The following is a 22243-nucleotide window of genomic DNA, read 5'->3' as shown; positions in this document are numbered from 1 at the left end:
TATCAAAGTGATCAGGGTTACTGGGAGCTTCTCTGACCTTATCATAGTAATCAGGGTTAGCAGGAGTTTCTCAACCTCTTCATTTACTTTCTGTTTCTCTGTGGAATACTGGGAACAGCATTGTGGCTTCTGATTGCTTGTCCAATATCACATTTGTTATTTTGATGCTGTTGCCCCTCATCAAGTGAGACTAGCAGTTGCTGTCAGACTACTGACAGATGGGGCCCATGAAACATGGAACACTTAAGGCCTTTATTGGCTCCTGTAGGTGATAGCAGAACTTGAGGTTGTGGTGTCAGGTATATTTTGCATATATTGCTCTTTCCATGGAAGATGTAAACTACTGCACTTCTTACTGTCATGCCTTTAAGTCCCAGTGTTCTGAAAAGAGCAGGAGGACTTGCTTCCTGCTGTGCCAGAGATAAGGGATGAAGAGAAGGGCTCTGGAGAGAAAGTGAGCATTCCAATTCACTAGGTGTTGGCATATTTACTGATAAAGCAGGCACAATTTCAACATGAGATGAGGTGTAGCTGCTTCCATCCTGGGTCTTTCCAGAGCAGACTCAGCTGCAGATGTTCATTTCCTATAATCCATTAGTATAAGAAGTGATTAAGAGATAATCCAGCAATTAGTAACAAATTACAGGCCCCAAGATCATTCTTGACTGACGGGCTAGAAAGTTATCTGTTTGTATTAGTGTGCTTCATAAGTGAACCTTGCTTACTGTAATCTAAAGTACAAACACATGTGGGCAAACCATTACAGCTTGCCTGGCCTGGGCTTTGTACTGATGAGTTGTATAGCATTGCTGTGCACCTCAGATAGCACAGTCTTCTTTTCATATTGCCTACCTCAGTGTTAGTTCCTTTTTTGTGGAATGCTGGTAATTTTGCAAAGTAGTTGCCTCTATGCAAATACTTTTCACTGGGGTAGTAGAACTGTATCTGGGCTGATACATTTCAGACCGCTAGTGGGGTTCACATGATTCAATGCTCTTTTTCCTATAAAAATATCACCTCCACCTAGAAAACTAAATGTCAAAGGGAAAGATTCTAGCCTAGCCTTCTCTCAGAGAATACTAATTTACTAACATACAGGAATTATTATTAATATTTTGGCTCCATACTGGCGAATCTTTATGTAATCCTCCTATCTGTACTCTGAAGCGGTACAGCTCCAGACACAGGTCTGCTCACCTCACTGAGAAATGTAGGTCTGCACTGGGGAACTGAGCCAAAATTCAAACCCACGCAAATTGCTGAAGTCCCAAAGATTTGAACCTTTTTTAATAGGAAGGTTATATAGCTGGGATTCTAATCTCTTCATACAGCAGATTAGGCTCAAATAATAGAATCTTATGAACAATCCTTTGACTACATATCCAAAGGCAGAACCTTTGGCATCTTCCCATCATCCCCTGAAACAATTGTGGAACTACAAATGTGGTACAATCCTCCTGTCACACTCAGAAAAGACAAAGTACTTTTTCCATTCACTCCTGGGTGGTGACAAAGGAGTAAGCAGAACTAAAACTATATTTCCACTTTCTGTACTTAATGGCTACTGCAACACACTTCACTCTGGTCCTTGAGCAAGCGAGCACATACTCTTCGATTCTATGCAAAGAGAGGAGTACAGTGCTTCTTTTCCCCTTCCTCCCCCACATCTATTGTGTATCAGTGCTGAGAATATGCACTGTGGAGTATATCTTAGCTTCCATGGTACTTCTTGGTGCAGTCTGTTTAAGGAGCAGGTAGGTGGCTGCACATCATGAAAACTAGCTGAAATCCCATCCTCTCTCATCCTTGCAAATGAATTACTGATGGAACCAACCATACAGTGTATATCTTTCCCATTAAGGGTTTTAATTGAGAGTGTGTTCTGCTGACAGGCAATGTCCGTCCCCCCTCCACCCTCCCACCGTGCCTTTTCCCACCCTTAAAATGTGACTCATAAGCAGTTTATAACCACCAGAACAGTCTCTGCATTCTCTCAGCAAGGGTTCAATTTCAGGCGATTCACCACAGATATTAGCTGCTATAAGGTCATTCCTGCAAAGGAAACGAGGTCTTCCATGCCCTTCAGGGAAACACAACTAACCTCTTACTATCTCTCCTGCAGGAACAAAAACAGGAATGTACTGGATTGCCCTGCTGATTTGGGGTGATCGTTGCTTTGACTTCTTGCCCTCCTTTCTTTCCCAGTTCAGTGCATCAGGGGTCCTGACACAGCAACTGGTTCATACTGCGCTAATGTTTCTCTGCTGCTTTTAGCTCTGTTTGGAAAGAGGGAGAAAGAGGCTCTTCATGCTTAAAGAATTCCCATTGTTCACCAGGACTGCTTCCTCTGTGTTGAGGAGTGATGGGGCGTGTGTGCAGATACTGAGCTGTGTGAGAGAGGCAGTGGGGGTTAAAGTGCCTCCGCTACTGTCTGTACAGTTGGAATGGAGATTGGCACTTGACTGAAAATCCTGTGGTGTCTGAAATGTGGTGGGTATGTCCATGAGTGTGTGCACACTTGTTCTTGCCTATACTTGGCCAGAAGTGGGGGCAGCCTACCAAAATCAACTTGGCTCTTGGTGTTCCTGGGACATGTGCTCCTATATACTGATGGTCTGGTTGTGTGCATCTGTGTGAGGAAGAGAAGCTGAATCCAGTGTTCTGTGGCAGGAATGTTTGTGTGTGTGCGTGCGCAGTTGCACAGTGGGTAGTCCTGGCCGGTCTCTACCATCATGTCTTGTTGTTTCAGTGCTGTGCAGACACATGCAGCTTGGCCTGTTTTTACTCTCTGTGTTTTTCCTTGTCTTTTTTTATTCCCTTCTCATCTTCATCGCACAATGTCATCAAACAAAACAAACTTTCATCTCTCAGATCCGCGAGAAGGTTGGTCCTTTTCACTTCTTATCCATCTACAGTATGCCACCTCTGATGAGACTTTTCCAGTAGGGGATGGAGAGCCAGCCCTGCAAGGGGAGGGTCTGATGGCCCCTGGCTCTCTGCCAGGCACTGCCATAGCAGGCCTGAATCTGCTTCCTAATTGCTATGTCCTTGCTGACAGCATTGACCACACTGCTTGCATGCTTTTTGTCGCTTGATGTTTAAAATGCACAGACCCTTATCTGCATGCAGTCCATCCCAAAGATTTCCGTGTTTTGAGATGGGAATGGGGTGCATGTACATAGAGAGTAGGCAGCAGAGTGGGTTTTGCCTTAATCTGTTACTTTGTTAGACTCCTGTGTGACCTTTCCTTTTTGTTGAGGAATGCAAAGTACTGATTTGAAGTTTTGGTCGGGGTGGATGCCCCTCGCTCACAGTGTAAGCTGCTTGGTATAGAGTAGGAAGAGGAAGGAGCAACTGATAGAGGCACCATGGCCGCCTTTTTAACACATTGAATTCATTCCACATCACACTTGCGTTTGAGATACTGTGTTTATGATACACGCAAAACACCACTGACGTAATTGAAAAAGCAGAGTTTTCTCATGCTGGATCATTTGTGTTTATAGGATTGTTACATGTATACCTGAAACCCAGGGACTTCATTCTTCCCTGGACAAGGACTCACTCAGCAAGGGCAACAACTGTACTAGAGAAAGGAAGGTGTGCCGTTATCTTACCTGCCTTTCTCTTATTGACAGTGCTGTGTTGCACCAAGATATTAGACAAAAGGTGATTGGTAGACATCAAAATTAACAGGTGGCTTAAGCTACTCCAGTATTTCCACTGAAGTTCAACTTCTGTTCTAAGTCAGGTATTTTCAAAATGGTGCTGAGTATTGAAATTAAGGGAGGATGTTGCCTGGACTTAGCAGTGCCATAACCTGAAGCAATTCCTATAGATATATCAACAACTTTCTCTGACCCAAGATAGTATTCCTTTGATGAAAAAAAACAGAATCCATAACTTTATAGGCCCTAAAATGACCAATTAATAGAGAACGGTGGATATTGAGAGTTAGGAAATGTCTATGCATTAGTTCTGAAGGGGGATAATGTTCATCCTTCAGTCCACATGCTCCGCTATGGCATCCCTTATGTTCCCACACTTTTTCCTGTGTACCTGTAATGATCACAGGACAGTGACTACCCTATTCTGCATGCCAGGACTTCTGGTTGGAGTCTGTACTTTAAAAGCACCTACTTTTCCAAGTTACTCTTCTGTTGTTTGTGCTTCTTGTTTAGCACAATAGCACTAAAGTACATGAAGCCTGAGACACTGCTATTTGGACATTCCCTTAAACCAAGATTCCTCAAGCTGCTACACAGCCATACAAAGTGAACTTCATTAGAATTAGAACTTGTTTAATGAGCTGTCATTGCAGTTGTCCCAGAGCTGTTGCTTTTGTTTTCATTTTAGTTCTCTGAATATGCTCCCCTTAACAAGGGGAGAAAGTTTTCTTGTTTTCAGACATAAACCAAAGCTTGTTTAGGGCAACATTGCATGTGATCCTGGCAGGAATTGAAGCTGAGAGATAGTGAAACGTTCTGAAGCTGCACAGATTCTGTTTGCCTGGCACTTTCATGTGCAAGGTCAAGTAACCTGAACAAATTAAATCCCTTCTTCCAGTGGAACCACCAGCATATATCAATAGCAAAAGTAGCCTTGATTGACAGATATACGCTTAGGGCTGTTTCATGCATTATGCTTACACCATCACATATTAAAATCATAAGTGTGACTTCCATTTTCTCCAGTGCACAAATGGGTGTGTTTTATTTTTATTTTTAGTTACACTTTACAAACCATATATAAACATCATTAATGTTATTCACGTGTTATGTACACACTTCTCTATAATTCAGCATATCTCAATTTATATGCTCAGAATTCATTTTAAATCCAACTTTTTGTTCCAGTTTCATTAACATATATCATATTGTGCATCTATAAATAAAATTTCTAATTCCTTTAGGTTTCCATTCCATCCAGTTAAGCTTTCATAAAGCTATTTAAAAATCTATCAGAATACTTCATCTAGCAAACAGCTTTTCAGTTGTCTTTCTTTCTTGTTTCAAAGCCACAACCACTAGCCTGTGGAAAACAGGCACTATTTTCACACTATATTCCCAGATGTACATGTTTCCCAACACCCTTGTGAGAAAAAGGCATATGTGGAACAGCCCTTGACCAGGATCTTGCTTGGTCCCAGCCCACCAGAAATGTCCCAAAGCTCAAACATTTAATGGGGAGAGATATGTTAGATGCTAAATATTCCAGTGGGATGTTCCAATCCTTATAATTTGTTTGGCACTGATAATTGCATCTTAGTTTTTGTCCGTCCCCCCCCCCCAGCTTTACTTACAACTGTGTACTGTTCACCCATGCATTTAATTATTGCTCTGCGATTGCTACCAGGTTATTTATTAAGGAGTTGTTTTATCTTGATATAGCAGCTCTTTTCTCCCCCCCCCCCCTTAATGCTGTGTTATTTTCAGAAGTGAATGAATGCAAATTCCAAAGCTGCAGAGTCTGCCTCTCCCTTGCTTTGCTATTAGTGTGTCACCAGGCCGAACCGTGATAGGTCTTTGGCATTGCTCTGCTGTAATGATAGATCCTCTTTTATATGGGGTTGTCAGCGCAAATAATTAGCTCTAAAAGTTATAGCTGAAATATAATCCAAAAATGGCTAGGCCCTGTTTTGGAAATTGTCTATAAAATGTCAGCACTCAGGGATGTATTGGGAACATAAATAGTGAGGCATTGTTTGAACAGGAGTTTAGACTCTAAATGCATCTTTTTTTCCCTTCCAGTCTTCTCCCTCCTGCTGGTGATTCTGTCAGTAGATTGTGAGGCCCTAGGAACTACCTTTCCATCAGGAGATATTGTTTAAAACACTAATGACAAGTATGAGAAGGGGTGGAGGAGCTATTCAGATCTGATAATTTTTTGCCCACCTTTCAGAAGCAGTTGTGATAAAGCAGAGTAAGATAGAGCCATGGACACTGGACAATACAGGAGGAAGGATTGTTTAGTTTCCCAACAGCATTGCTTTTACCCCAGCGTTCCCACAAAGCCAGAAACAAAACCATACATGTAAGCTGACCCAGGTAGCAAACTTGTGCAGGTGTCAGGAAAATGAGATTTATATTATGGAAGAATTGAGAGAGGAGGCAGTTGTCTTTGGCACGAACAGCTTATTAAAGCAGTTTCACTACCTGAAGGAGGGGATCAATTTGCATAGTCTCCCGCTCAAAATTAAGATATCTTGAATAAAATGTTTTGCGAAAGTCAAAATTATATTGCAATGATGGTTACTACCTTGGCTTTGTTTCTGGATGGTTCTGGCATTTTGTCACAACTAAGAGTGCTAAAAGCTAAAATCAAGACTCACAATGTTGAACTTTAATTAATACTCCAGAATCTGGAAACAACTTTTGACAAAGATTAAAATCCCTAAGCACGTCATGGTCAGATGCAATACTTGCAGAAGATGAAGTGGGGTTTGTGTATGAGATTTTAAAGTCAGACTATGAAAAGAGTTGAAGCTTTGCGAGTGACAAAAGCAAATTGCTTATTAAGGAATTTTTAAAAATAACACACCATTGATCCTACTGTCCAAAAGTGCTAACAACAACAACAACAACAACAGGAATTCATCTTTTACTGTAAATTAATTTTGGCTGGCTGGTGCCTTTCACTTTTAGTGTGACTCTAGCACTCCTTCTGTTATTATTTTCCAGTGGCCTTACTTTTCTTAGCTCTGGTGCAGTAATCAATTAATAGTTGTTAAAACTGCCCAGCTTTTAGCAATTGCTTAGTGCCTGGAGTTTCCCAGGATGGAAGTAGAAAAGTGATGGGAGGAGGACTTTTAGTGAGATGACCTCAGTGTTTTTATGAAATCCGAGAAGCAGCTGCTCTAATCTGAGCTAAGCAGGTTGATTGATCCATGCACATTTATTCTGGATGCAAGGAAGGTGCACGCTAATGCATGCTAAATTATTAACACTTCTCCACCTCCCTTTGTGGTATTGCCTGCGTCTCCCCTCCCCACCTTCCAGAATGTGGAGCTGGTCTCTACTGGTGTGTTCTTATCACCTCCACTGCTGTGAGATGGCTCAGGATATGTCACTTACTTTCCACCTTAACTGCCAAATGATTGCCCTGCATGCTCCATTCCGTAGGGAAGCCTGGGGGATTTTCCTCTTTTGTGAGTCATATAGGATGCCATGCTCTGGGATGAATAACAGTGAATTTCATGTTCGATAGTCTGCTGAAATAAACCTTGAACACCATTACCCATAGACCTTTACAATAGTTTTCCCCATGTGGTTTCTTCCAAAATCACCAAGTTGCTCACTTCTGCTTTATCTAAAAGGAGTTTACAGAAAACAAAACAAAAAAAACTGACAAATTCTACTGAGAAAAGAAGTCATGATAGTGTGAATGATACTGGAAATATTTGGGAGGCATCTACTCTCGTTTGGTCCTTGTGATTTGCTTTGTAAATTGGAAGAGGGTTTCTGCAGATTCCTGCAATTGGTGGGAATGGAGCTGCCTTAATTACTGATTGTCATGCCAGAGGCAGGAGAAAGATTGGGGCCTAGTGGAAGCTAGAACCGTATGCATGCTTGGGGATGCTGTGTAAGCAACCTTCACTAGTTCTGCTCTGCCAGAGTGTTCTAATGCTGATTGACAGCTGTGCTTCACATCCCACTGGACTCTGCCCACAAAGAAGCTGCCAATTACCCAGGAATGCTATACTGGTGCTAGGTTGGAATCCACCTCCTTTCTAACCTTCCCAGGCATTCTTTCTAGATTATAATCCAGCCTGGATTGACGGTAGCATCTCTAAACCCATCTGTTCCTATTTTATTGACATTTTAAGATCTCAATGTGTAGTTTAATAGCCAAGGAAAGACTAGATAGAAGGGAGGTTGCCTCCCACTCGCTAGTAAGGCACACAACTGAGCCTCCATTGATCACCTTGCCTCTGTTCTTCCCCTCTACATAATGAGAACTACAGTTTGATTTGCAGCACATCTGAAGAGTATTTGCAACCAGACTGGAAGAGAGAAACCACCAAAGTGATGCTACAGAGGCAGGCACAGCATGAGGTCAACAAACACTGGATCCTGTCGGAGTCTCCACAGCCTTAGTGTGGAAGCTGTTCCTGCCACCACCCCTTCTGACCAACAGAAACAATCTATTCTGCTTGCACGGTGCAGTACTTAGGCAACGTATTGTGGCTGGAGGACAATCTGTTGAAGCTAGGTCATTAATAGGGCAACCTAGGGCAGGAAGAAGGCAAGCATTTTTTTGGAAATGAAACAGTGGAAACTGAGTGAAGAACTAAGGCAGCAGCCTCACTTCTGCACCTTTATGCCCTGTAACCAATCTCGAACTGTCGCTGCATCAACGCACCAATAGGAAAGAAAAGGTTCATCAGCTTAGTGTCTGTGTTGGCCTTAGGGAGATGCATATCTCTGCTCAGTCATAAGAGTGACATTTGGCTGAGTCGTCTTGTGGAATCAGAAGTGCTCTGATTTCCGATCCTCTTTTTGAGTAACCTACCCCTGGGGAAGGGACTTGCCTACAGCCTTTCTTTAAATCGGCTTGGTTTTGTGTGGGGATTGGAGGGGGGGATGAGATTTTCATTGCCATTCATCCTGTGGCTAGGCTAGAAGAGACCCCTCTCTGATACGTTGTCAAGTAACCTTTTCTCTTCCCCTGCCGCTAGAATAGTAAACAGCAGCTTTCAAAAAGGGCGAGAGGTTTTCTCGATAGCTCTTTGCTGAATGAACTAAAGCGCTTATCGGCAGATTCACAAGCCGTGTTCTTTCTTCCCAAGCATGGTCTTGACAGGTCTTTTTACGGCCACAAAGGAGACAGTTGGGGACTGATGTCTGAGAGATATGTCAGGGAATGCTGTTCTGGTGGAGATTCACTCTAATTCTAACCACTGCTCATGCATGCATTTGAAGGTGACTTAGGTAATCGGAGGTAGTTGTAGGAGCTATCTTGCTTGGTTCTCACTGGAGTGGATGGCAGAGGTGGTTTCTGCATGCTACTGAATTCTTTCAGCCCTTCTGCATGAATTCCTTCCAGTCTCATTCCTGTGCCTCGTGCTTGCCTATCTGTGCATTTCAACCTTCCCACCCTTTTTTTTTGTCAAGATTTTATGTAGCAGCTTCTTTCCCATACCTGGCCTCTTTCCTGTCTGGCGCATGTCAAGTCAATTAATTATTGCCGTGCACGTGCCTGTTGTGTTACTACTCAAGCTTGCTTTTCTTTGAGACCAGTTTGGTTGGTGAGCGGGTGGGAAGTTGGTTGGTCCCTGGAATAAAACACAACAAATGAACAAACCTCTTCATGTACTGGCTCAATACCATGTTCATTGTGTGGGGGGAGAACGAGTCCTGCCTCTTGCCGATCAGAACCAGGCTGCGTTGGACAACCACCCCATCATGTTGATCCATTGCCATGTCCATTAAATACCAGGGTATTCTCATAACTCTGTTAGAGCGCTGATTTGCTTTAATTTCTGTCTTGTTTGGGGGTGCACTCCCCTGTCAGGCAGGGAGCAAGCCTTTCACTGGTGACCATGCACACAATTATTGACCTGAGATTGAACAATTGATTAAAAGGAACAACCCACTAGATTATAGATTTAGACATTTGATAACATGCACATTATCATTATGGGAGGGCCCCTTTAAAAAAGCTGGTGAGGAGCTGATGAGCTCTGCTTTGTCACTGTTGACAGCATTGTCTAATTTATCCCCAAACCCTCACTCTGTTGTACATTCTAATGTGGGGGCTTCTGTGTTCAGTCTATTTCTGTGAGTCTGCTGGTTTGGGAATGAATCATCAAAGAGAGCTCAAGCGAAATTTGATTAGGGGAAGTGTCAGGCTGAGCCGAGTCTTGTCAGCCTGTCTGTCAGCAGCTGCCCCTATTCTAACGAGATTTTGTGGTGTTGGAGATGACGCAGGAGGAGGCCCAGCATGAGGCAGTCCCTGTGGGCTTTAGCCCCTGAGCAGGTCTCTCCCATCTTGCTAAGAAATAGTCCACCCCACTGCTTTCCAGCTAACCCTATCCCTCTGCATTGCAGCTCTTCACTACTCTGCCAGCCCTGACTCTGTGGACTGGAGAGGCTGTGATATTAAATGTGTAGTGACATCTCCATTACAGAAAAGCAGGCTTCCCAGAAGAAACACATTGCACCCTCCCTCCCACACTTTTAATTTTTTACTTTATTGTATGTATTTGAAATGAGTCTGCCCAGAGGAGACAAAGATTTACTATGTTCAGTTGTGTTCCTGTATCCCTCCTTAAATTGGCCCATAATACTGGCCTTAAAGAAGGGTCCTCATCTCTCAGTGTCATTTCCCTGACTGATGTGTGTACAGCAAACAGCTGGGGCACTTTAGCCGATCTAATGGTTTGTCTACAAAATAACCCAAGTGAGACTTTTATATGAATAGATGCTGTGTGATGAAATAAGGAGTGTTCTTTCTCCTGGAACACATTCCCAATGGGAGAGAGGATCCTGTCACCCAGGCCCTCTGCTGTCAGCTTAGATCTGATCTCCTGTCTATTAAGATGAAGCTCCTACCCAACAAGGTGTTCTGATCCGGCTGTGCGGTGCCCCAGGCTCACTGCTGAATCCTGCACAGGAACACTGTTTTAGCTAGCAGTAATGCATGCAGTAATTTAAAAATAAAACCCTGTAGCTGCCCCTGCAAGATAGGTTTGTCTTGCAGGTTGCTTTGCTGTGGAACCAACCAGTTTAGTAGCTAATTCCACCTTGCAGAGGTTCTGCACACCCTATGGACAGGGCGTGAACTTATTTTCTAATTAGTGGGTAGATTTGAAATAAGGAGACATTTTAGTGTCCATAATGTAACTTAGCTGAGAGAACAATAATGGTGGCAGTCCTATAGTTGAGCTCCTGCTGAAAACACCAGTGGGTCAAAGGGAGAACTTGGGTATGAAATTTGGCAGAGCAGTGAACAGCTCTTGTTCAGAATTCTTTTTTTCCTTTTCTTCTTTTCTGGATTGATTTGCTACTACTTAGGAGAAATGTTGATCCTTCCCCCACCCCTTGGGTATGCAGCAAGTGAATATCAATTGTCTAGGCTGTGACCCTACTAGTTGTCTATTCCTTGTTTCAGTCCGGCGAGTGTCCCCTCGATTTTCAATCCCTCCAAGTAACCATGAGGTGATGCCTGGAGGGAGCGTGAATCTCACATGTGTAGCAGTGGGGTCCCCAATGCCCTACGTGAAGTGGATTGTCGGAGACGTGGAGCTGACGAAAGAAGATGACATGCCAATGGGCAGGAATGTTTTAGAGTTGACCAACATCACGCAGTCGGCCAACTACACCTGCGAAGCCATGTCCTCACTGGGGGTAATCCATGCAACAGCTCAGATCACTGTCAAAGGTAAGAAGCTGCTCCATGGTATCCTATACCTCTGCATGGTACCAGGTAGCAGAATGGGGTGCACTTGTGACTCAGTCATTATTAGTGTGAATGGGGAACCTGAGTACAAAGATGCTGTGGAGCCTCACCATTAGCCCTGTCCCCATTGTTGCACAGGTCTTTCCAGCTTCTTGCATGTTCACAGCAAACATCTGTAGCAGGGAGTCTGCTGTACTTGTGTAGACTTTTAAGACACATCGCATGTGCCTCCCCCCGCCTCCCGGTCTTTGTTACCCAACATGTATCTCCCAGAGTTTTCTCATTTGTTTTCTTGTAAAATAGAGGTTTACTTACAGTGCATAAATGGAATGGCCAAACATCAGAATTATAGAGCAAGTCTCTGGGAGAAATAATAAGGCCTCTCCACTGTCATTCAAGAGCCCTGCCCAAGAGCTAATATTTGTTTGCTTTGTGCATGTATCTGGATGGTGTGAAATGGCATCCAGGACAGCACATCTCTGTCAGGTCACTTGAAAAAGCTTTGTGGAAGCACCTGTCTTTCAGTTCTGTTACCTTACTAAACATCCTATAACCTACTATGATTTCAGTATTTACATTAATACAGCTCCAGAGGGTGATCATTATGGGAGTCAGGGAGTCTCTCAGTCTTTTCTTCATGATCATAAATGTTTTCCTTGTGCCTAGCCAGTACATAGAAGGATCCCAAGATAGTAGAACGCAGTACTGACCACAAATTTATCTTTTTTGGATAAATGGCTGATGTGATCAGTTGTGCTAGAGTAGTTCTGCTTTCTTGTTAATGCTCGGAACTTTCATAACAGGATTGGCTTCCTTAACATCCCACCACAAAAATATGCTTGCCACAAGTCCCTGCAGTCCACATATTCTTGCTCTTGCAGCAACAGTAGACATGGAACCACTTTTGCCCCGGTATACTTTCCGAAAAGGCCATGAACCTGGCTTCCTAAAGTGTACCTCAGCTGAATAACCCTTTCTGCTTTAGAAAACCTGACTTGGTTCCTTGTTTAAATTACCTTTATTTAGCCAGCTGCCAGCAAGTGCTTTGAGCACATCTAATAACATGATTGCTGTGTTTACTCTTCCATTAAGAAGCACTTCAAGCAATATATGGTAATGTGTAATATAAAAATGTACGTTCTTGACTATGAAATGATTTCTGCCTTTAAAGGAAAATGTTAGCAAGCATCTAAGCCTCCTTTATAGCTCTGCACATTACAGCATTTGCACTAATCAAATTACTGACATTGTGCTTTTTGCTTTCAGCTCTTCCAAAACCTCCAATGGAGCCATTAGTAACGGAGACGACAGCTACCAGTGTGACTCTCACCTGGGACTCAGGAAATGCTGACCCTATCTCCTACTATGTCATCCAATATAAGTCCAAGTCATTAGAGGGCACTTTCCGAGAAGTAGATGGTGTGGCAACCACCCGCTATAGCATTGGTGGCCTAAGCCCCTTCTCAGAATATGAGTTCCGCATTATTGCTGTAAATAACATTGGCAGGAGTCCCCCTAGTGAGTTGGTGGATGCACGGACAGGAGAGCAAGCTCCATCAAGCCCACCCCTCAAAGTGAAGGCACGGATGCTGAGTTCCAGCACCATGCTGGTCCAATGGGAACAACCTGAAGAGCCCAATGGGATGATCCGTGGCTATCGAGTGTACTACACCATTGACCCCCACCTACCACTCAGCAAGTGGCAGAAACACAACACTGATGATCATCATCTCACCACTGTAGGAAGTTTGATAAATGGGGCCACCTATAGTATTCGTGTCTTGGCTTTCACCTCAGTAGGAGATGGACCCCCTTCTGATGCCATCCAGATAAAGGCCCAACAGGGTGGTATGTATGTTTTGTGTGAGCTCTATTCCTTCTCTGTCCTACTGTTTCCAAGAGCTAATATTTTGAGCTAAGGTTGAGGTGTGATCCAGAGACTTTAGGGATTTGGTAGGCAATTTGTCCTTTTCAAATAGGTGTTCTAGCAGCACTCTGTTGCCAGCATAGTTAACAGTTGACTTAAGCATAGTTGTGGATACTTTGGTTAATCACTAGTTTGAGAAAGAACATAGTTGTCATTGTTTGAACCTGGAGCTTAGGAGAATGTGTTAAGATTGTGTTTATGACAATGCTATTGTTGAAGTGCGTTGATGATAGGGCTTGCACCTTGAAATTTTCTAAAGCTGCTCTGGAGTCCCCTCCCACAACTGACTCTTGTTTTATTGGTCTCCAGTTCCATCTCAGCCAGCTGATTTCCAAGCTGAGGCAGAGTCTGACACACGGATCATGCTGACCTGGCAGCCAGCACCTCAAGAACGTGTCACCAAGTATGAGTTGGTGTATTGGGAAGAGACAGATGGGATCCAGGTGAGGGACAACATGACCCATTGGTGGTTAAAGACCTATACCAAAGTAGCCTATGGGTATGGGGCACTTATTTTTATATCTGTTAGAGTTAGGCTCAGTATGATTGTTGTGGGAAATGGCATTTGCATGACTAGATATTTGTGCATCTGTGAGAATACTGCAATCCACATCCCATTGGATTATGAACCTATACCAGAGTTTCACCTCCCTATGATAGCTGCAAGAGCTCCTGCTCCTGCAAGAGCAGCAGTTTTGTTGGCAATCATATTGCCACATAATAGTTGGATCAGGCCTCAGAAGTTATCTGGCCTTTGAACCATTAGGTGGTGGCTCTGAAGTGAAGACCTATCACAGCTTGTCTTCTATATATGCTAACTTACTCGCACTTACGTCAACACATCCTTCATTAGCCAAAAGTTTCCAGTGTCTGGGAACTGAAAGTGATTCTTTTCTCATGGTTATAATGAGAATTCACAACATCTGTGGGGAAGTGAAATCATCTCCTTTAAATAATGGCTTTCAGGGTTACATAGGATGAGTGTAGATTGCTCTATTGCATGATTCCTAGTATGCAGTACTGGTAGGCATCTACGGCCAAGAGTCCAATAGTCAGGTGTCAATAGCTATGTTATTTCCTCCTTCCCCCCCAATCTGAGTAAAAGAAAAACTTGCCTCTTGCCTTTTCTAGCATAAGGTGGACTTTGACCAGACCTCATCATATGCACTTGAAGGGCTCAAGCCGGACACACTCTACAAGTTCCAGCTGGCAGCCCGCTCTGAGCTGGGCCTAGGGGTCTATACCGCAGTTTTGGAAGCTCGAACAGCACAGTCCAGTAAGTGTCTCTGTTTGGTTGAGATTGAGTGAGGGACAAAATCTTATTGCACTTTTGTATGAGAGTTAATGGAGAGGTTGGAACCAGTAGCAAGAGAAATGTGGAGAGGACAGGCCAGCTGTGGCTCTGATGCAGGGGCCATTTGCCCAGGGTAAGTCTTGTCCCATTGTCCTTCAGTCCATGCTTTCCCCTTTCAACAGGTGGACTCACAGATATGCTGGGCAAAGGGAATAGGTGGGAGAAGCTGATGAGATTTATTCCCTGTATCTCTGTGAGTTTACTGGCACATCCTCTTCCCCATGCAATTCAGTTGTAGTGGGTGTTTGATATCTGCACCTCGTGCATGCACCTTCCTACTGTGCATGTGCTCATACCCCAGTCAGAGACACCATTGCTCGCCTTTTCCCTGCCCCTTCCAGACAATCATCTCTGTACAAGAGGAGCGATGCACACATTGCATTACTGCTACACCGCAGGCATTTGCAAGCCTGGAAGAATTAACTTGAGGGGGTGGTGGGATCTTTGCAAGTAGATTGAATGATTAATAGCTTCTTAAGGGGATGTGTGCTGAGTGAGGTGTGTGGTGCATGTGGATGCTTGACTTTTATGGAGTGGAAGGAGGAAGAAGACTGCTGCGTGGGTTTTGCTCCAAGGCTTTGAAGGCTTGAGGCAAACAGTGAAATAAGTCAGAAGGCCAGATAAAGAGGTGACCCAAGCTGGATCACTTTCATTTTCTTCTGAGCCCATGTGCTGGTGGAGTAGGAGACCAATGCACCTTTATTGGCAGCTCAAAGTGCTGCACATAAGCAGATTAAAGCTATCAAAGAGCTCTGAGATAAGCTTGTTTTCACTAACGATTTTGGGGCTTGCTTTTATGCAAAAAGCATTAAAGGGGAAAAGTGAGACATTTTCATTTGTGCCATCTGTCAAGGATTTAGTGGCTGTGTGGGGCAAGCAATAGAGGAGGCAGCAGCCGCCCTCTCTGTGTGGAGCCAGAGAGTGCCTGGGATGAATCAGGGTGGGGAAGAACTGCTCCACTTATGATTGGAATGACCTTTCCTCCTTTCATTAGCACATCCATCATAAGAATTCCAACAGTCCTGTTTAACTTGCTCTTTAGCTAATGGGATCTTAGTGCCAGGACGATTGGACAAAAATATATGAAACAATATTCAGAGGGAGGCATCATAAATATTTTACATTGGGGGACACAAACTGAATGTGGAGACTATTAATTGTTCTGTTAGCAGCTACTCATGGAGCATGTGTATTGATAGGCCATGACTGGACACTTGCCCAGCCATCATACTAACAAGGCATAACAGACAAATATCCAAAGCAAATAGTAATGCAGATATCTCCAACCTGTGACTCATGCATAGCTCTGTGTAGCTGGGCCATGTTAGGAGTCTGTGCAAAGAATTTAAAGTCCAGCAATTAAAGGAAGGCTAATCCTGATGTTAAGAGGGACGTGGGTGGCGCTGTGGGTAAAAGCCTCATCGCCTAGGGCTTGCCGATCGAAAGGTCGGCGGTTCGAATCCCCGCGGCGGGGTGCACTCCCGTTGTTCGGTCCCAGCGCCTGCCAACCTAGCAGTTCGAAAGCACCCCCAGGTGCAAGTAGATAAATAGGGACCGCTTACTAGCGGGAAGGTAAACGGTGTTTCCGTGTGCGGCTCTGGCTCGCCAGAGCAGCGATGTCACGCTGGCCACGTGACCCGGAAGTGTCTGCGGACAGCGCTGGCCCCCGGCCTCTTGAGTGAGATGGGCGCACAACCCTAGAGTCTGTCAAGACTGGCCCGTACGGGCAGGGGTACCTTTACCTTTACCTTAATCCTGATGTTGTGCCATTTTAGCCATTCATGGATTCTAGTCCACAGGTAAAGGAAGAAACCTCTCTTCACACCTCCCAGGTGAGGGGTGAAGGCATGTAGTGCCAAAGCCCATTTCCCTATGAAATGTAACATTTGGAGCATGAATTAAGTGGCTATGATCACTGGGAAACCTGTTCTAAAGAGCCCATCAGTAGGAATTCTAAAGCTTACCTTTCCTTGAACAATGTCTGAAAACAGCTTTTTTTGCAGACCTGATGTGTTGTGAGAAACCTGTAGAATCCAAGTTTCTGCTAATTGATAGAAAAGTTAAGGGGATTGCATGCCTCAAGACCAATTTCTGTTGAACATTTTTCTCATCTAGTCTTGCTTTTTTGCCATCACAGATTGCATGTGGAGGTGGTGAAGCATCTGAGTTTAACATAGGGCCATATGCTGATTTAGCAAACTACCAAGCTATATTTCTAAAGTGTTCCCAGTAGCATACTAAATGGTCTCTGGGGACAGAAGCAAGGGAGATCTCTCTGACACAGAACTCCTGTGATACTGATCCTCCTCGGCAATGTTTCATACTATAAAAAGATAGGTGCTCTGGTTCCATCCCTGGCTATATCTCCTAGTTCCAGGTGTCTGTGCTTTAGCTTTTATGAGGGAATATAACTGCATATACTCCAGGCTAAACTACATATTACACTAGTCATATTCACCCATGTGTAATGTTAGCCATTAGTCCCTTCCTCATGGAAGAACAGCTTAGCAGTGGGAAATGGATAGAGTAGGAGTAGCCAATTTTATTTATTTATTTATTTATTTATTTATTTATTTATTTATTTATTTATACATACATACATACATACATACATACATACCCCGCCCATCTGGCTGAGTTTCCCCAGCCACTCTGGGCGGCTCCCAATCAAGTATTAAAAACAATACAGCGTTAAATATTAAAAACTTCCCTGATGTCTTTTAAAGATAGGATAGCTACTTATTTCCTTGACATCTGAAGGGAGGGTGTTCCACAGGGTGGGCGCCACTACCAATAATAATAATAATTGGGCCCAAACTCACATCAACCCCAGCCAGCATGACCAATGGTCAGGGATTATCGGAGTTGTAGTCCACAACATAGAGGAGACCACATTGGTTACCCCTGTGGTATAGGACAACAGTGCTTTACCTTTCAAGTTATTTTCCCCACTCAACCCCAATGGAGTTCAAGGTTTGTGCTTGCGAGGTAAACACATTCAGTGAAACAGACAAGATGAAAACGGTGGGGTGGAGTTTGAGGGAAAGGCAGCTAACAAGGGAAGGATTAAGCAACTCAGGCAAGGCATGATTTTTGAGAACTTGGGATCCAAGGCTGCACCCTGGCTCAAATGAAAACTTGAAGCCATTTTTTTCTGTTTTAGAAGAATAGTTTGCAAAGGCACATATGGGGAATCCTGACCTTAATTGTTGAACAGCCCAAATAAGATGCTCCTCTAATCACACATAGGATCTATGTCCTTTGATACATTATCTCTGGGGGAAATGCTGCAACTCCTAGCATTTTTCTTGAGGATAATATGTTGAGAAGATCAGTCATCTGGTACTAAACATAGAAACATTGAAATTAGGTTACCCAGTGCTCATCACACAAGTAGCCATTTTCATAAGCATGATTTAGAGGCACTTACATTTCCAGGGAGGGCATAACCTGAGAATAGTGAATGGGTTCATTTTGCCTCTGAGAATATTTGTGTGTGTCATGGTTCAAAATGTGTGGTTTGTCTGTGTGTGTGTGTGTGTGTGTGTGTGTACGCGCATGTGCATATTGGTGTGCATTTCTTTCTCATGTACTTTTCCCATGTATTTTGCTTGTGTTGCTGTGTTTTATTTTGTCCTCTGATGTTAAGATGCAGCTTATTATTGGCACTATTCAGGTGTGACTCTTACCCAGCCATCAGTAGATGTGGGAAATCACTATGTCTCATGTGTTGATCCCTTTATTATGCTTGCTGATAGTTCTTCTGCTTCTAGTTGCTGAGAGCTTTGTCAAGTGAGGCCTGTTCTCCAAAATCTCCAAATTCATTAGTAAAAGGATTGTTTCCAGTTAATTTAGGCTCTCTTCTTGTCTGCTTCTCATACCCCATGTATCCTTCTTGGGTTATACCTATATTCACTTTGTCTACTTTCCTGCATTGCCTTGGCTTTCTTTCTTTACTCTCTACCTTTCAGGTCCACCTCAGCAGTGTTGTTTGTAGTACTTTTTTTACCTCTTTAGGAACCTTCCTCATAGCCTTAGGAGCCTCCAGTTCTGTGCCCTGCTCCCAGGTTTGGAGCAATATGTCAGATGCAAAGAATCCAATTCTCCAGGATTGCTTGCTTGCTTGCCAGTTAGTGTACAGTCAGACTGTCCTCAGAAGAGGTATATTCCAATAGCCTTCCTCAGCTTGAGCATCATCAGGTTATTCAAGGAACAAAACAACACTGTCCTTACTTTTCTTCTTGGTTTCAATAATTTTCATACTTCAGATTCTTCCTTCTTGATTCCTGCTCTCCTATTCTCATCTGTTACTTATCCTATTGATCTCACATCTGTCTAAGTCTTGTACTTTCTAGTTCTCTATTCTTTTTAGGCAACCTCTACAGAGGAGGCTAGGGGAGAATTAGCTGTGGGGTCTCAGAGCGGGTAATCTTCATGAAAGGGGATGGGGAGGGAACAGAAGGAAATAATAGATCAAGCTCAATTCAAATTAAAGGCCAGGCGGAATAGCATATCTGCTTGCCAGATGGAATAATATCACTTCTACTCCCCCCCCCCACTGCACCCAGTTCTGGGGGTTCACCCAATCCCCCAGAGTAGTTGGTGGGGTGCACAGGTGAATGAGAGGGAATAGCCAGACGACTCTTCAATTGAATCGGGCCTAGTGGGTTTTGTTCTATGTTTATTGAGGCTCTGTTGGCTGGGTAAGAGCTCCCTGTAAATTATGTATTTTGCCCAATCATTTCCCCTCATCTCCCCACTTGCTTCATTTTATTTATCCCTAGCCCCTTCTGCCCCACCCCAAGAGGTCGTGTGTGTAAGCACCAGCTCCACCTCTATCCGGGTAAGTTGGGTACCACCACCGGCTCAGAGCCGCAATGGAGTCATCACACAGTATTCTATCGCATACCAAGCGGTGGAAGGAGAGGACACCAGCAAGCGTGTGGTTGAGGGCATTGGACACGAGCATTCAAGCTGGGAGATCAACAGCCTGGAGAAATGGACAGAGTACAAAGTGTGGGTGAGGGCTCACACAGACGTGGGTCCTGGGCCAGAGAGCATCCCGGTCTGGGTTCGCACTGATGAAGACGGTAGGTTCCCGACCCGTGACTGAAGGTAACAAGGGCTCTTTTGGGTCCTGCCAAAGGAATAGCATTTGTAGTGCTGTTCTCGGCTCTACAGAAAGGGGGGTCTAAATGTAGTCGATAAGAATGAAGGGGTTAATATGTATGAAATATAATCAAAATGCCTGCTTCCTACATGAATCTGTTCCTCTTCTCTATCACATGGGCAAAGCAGCTCTCTATCAAGGACATTCTGAAGCAAAAATTGCATTGTTATGGCTAGTCTGTCAGATATGTCATGCCAGCTTAAATCTCTTCTGTAGAAAGTGCCAGTCCTTGCACTGTCAGGAGGCACTTCCCAGGCTGCATCCTTGCCTCAGAGACCAGAAAGTGCACAGAGAGGCAAATAGAAAAAAGGAGCCACTCAGTAAACTGAGAGCAGGCATACTTCAGTTGTACCACCCATGCTGTGCTGTTGCTTGCACCACTGCAACCCTGTAAAGCCTTGCATAGCAATGTTCATTGCCTACTTCTGAAGCTTGCTTGCACATCTGTATGTCCTGCTGCCTGAATTGTTTGCTTCAGTTCTCATTTAGCAAAGCCTTAGCCGGAGGGACACTGCTACCCTAGAAATGTCGCAGCAAGCTCTCTGCATAAGTTTGAGGGCCGTACAGTTGGCTCTTCCAGCTAAGCTCTCTGTCAGGAGTGGTTTTAAAACCTTCTGATGCACTCATTTTTCATAGGTGGTAGCACAAAAAGGGGGTGAGAGTGCTTTTTGAATCTTGAAATATTACTGGTAGCTAATATACCCTCCTCATACTTGGGGTGACCTCCACTGACCCAACAATAGCTTAAGACTCTGTCCTTTATCGGCAGGTATAGGTAAGTCTCATGATTGCTGTGCCTTGACAGAACCGTCACAAGCACTTTCCCAGCCATGTCTAACTGTTGGAGCAGAAGGGGAGTGTTGTCCAGTTACTACACTGCAATGTAGTTTGCTTTCCACTCATTTTTTGGATGAGGAATAACCATCAGGGAAAGACACCCCATTTTTCAATTTATGGAGAAAGATGGAATGAGGTCCATGATCCCCTTTCTCATTCACCAATTAGGCTTGCCTCCTCCCCCTGCTAATATATGTATCTTTCCCCTCTGTGCTCCTCTTCAAGTAATTATCTGCAATTAAGAGTGAGATCTGTGGAAACAACTAGTTGCCAGAGGGTGAGCGGCTGCCTTGCCTGCCTGCCGAGTGTCTGCATAGAACAGTCCTTACAGGTTCCATCCAGTTCTCTGCCCCCAATTAACCTTGTTCTGCACTAGCAAATGGGACACAGTGTGTTTACAGGGGCTGTGGATTTGCCCTGCAATAACAGAATTCTGGTCTTATTTTTTTCAAGCAAATTCTGAGTAGCAATAGAGCAAGGATACTCTCTGGAAGGAACACTGCTCTCGGAAATCATTCTGTAAGCTGAATGGCCAGCCAAGAATAAGAGTCTCCTAGGACTGCCTTCCTCCCTCATTACCAGCCTCCCACTTTAGGCTACAGAGCAGCTGACCTTAGAGCAATTTTGATAAATTTAATAAATTTTCATCAGTGGCAGCATTTGGACACAGCAAATCATTGATTTCAGTCCAGTTTCAGGCCCAGACTTTACACCAAAAAGCACCTTAGTCCCCCTGGTTGATGACATTTGTTGGGAAACAGATGAGGGGAGTGTAACCCTGCTTGTTCTCCTTGATCTTTTGGTGGCTTTTGATACCTTTGACTGTGGTATTCTTCTGGAGCAACTCCAGGGTTTGGAGGCACTGTATTACAGTAGTTCCACGTCTACCCTTGGAGCTGTTTCCAAAAAGTAGTTATGTGGTAGCTATTGCTCTGCATCATGGGAGCTCCTGGAAGGAGTAGGCTGGGAGTACTCTTGGACCCAAGATAGTCAATGGAAGCTCAGGTTTCATTAGTGGCTAGGAAGACCTATTTCCAACTATATCTGGTTTGCCAGCTACAGCCCCTTTTGCGCAGAGATTACTTGGCTACTGTACTCTATGCTCTGGTGGATTATTGCAATGCTGGGCTGCCCTTGAAGACTACTTAGAAACTTCAAATGCAGCAGCCAGATGGGGTTCCATTTCGAAACATAATCCCTGTTTTAAAACAGTTGCCAGTTCATTTCCAGGGACAAGGTGCTCATATTAGTGTCTAAGGCCCTAAATGATGGGCCCCAATTAACTGAAAGACTGATTTCCCTACAGACCATCTCAGGTGCTAAGATCAGCATAGGGGGCCCTCTTGGTAGTTCCACCACTCTCAGAAATTTGGACTTATTAGTGACCTTGGTGAGAGTCTTCTTCGTGGCTGCCTCTACACTGTGTAATTCCCTTTTCACTAGATTGTGTCTAGCACTTCCATTGTATAGCTCTCATCATGGAATCGAATAAATAATTAAAGATCCCCATAGCTAGGGGTTGTGGTTTGTTTTTCCATTCACTAATAAGGAGGTA

General features: G+C 44.0%; 1 protein-coding gene across 15 annotated transcripts in view; it reads left to right on the top strand.

Moving 5' to 3' along the window:
- The window catches only part of PTPRF (protein tyrosine phosphatase receptor type F), a 467761-nt gene that overhangs the window by 383749 nt on the left and 61769 nt on the right, over window positions 1-22243 (top strand). For all 15 annotated transcript variants that reach the window (XM_077928818.1, XM_077928817.1, XM_077928822.1 and 12 more), the window contains 5 exons: window positions 11113-11382; window positions 12667-13248; window positions 13637-13770; window positions 14459-14603; window positions 19466-19771. In XM_077928818.1, the coding sequence (XP_077784944.1) occupies window positions 11113-11382; window positions 12667-13248; window positions 13637-13770; window positions 14459-14603; window positions 19466-19771 (1437 nt within the window). The remainder of the gene's footprint in view (window positions 1-11112; window positions 11383-12666; window positions 13249-13636; window positions 13771-14458; window positions 14604-19465; window positions 19772-22243) is intronic.

The sequence above is a fragment of the Podarcis muralis genome, chromosome 5, assembly GCF_964188315.1.
Source record: "Podarcis muralis chromosome 5, rPodMur119.hap1.1, whole genome shotgun sequence".
Lineage (NCBI taxonomy): Eukaryota > Metazoa > Chordata > Lepidosauria > Squamata > Lacertidae > Podarcis > Podarcis muralis.
This window is presented reverse-complemented; position numbering and strand designations above follow the sequence as displayed.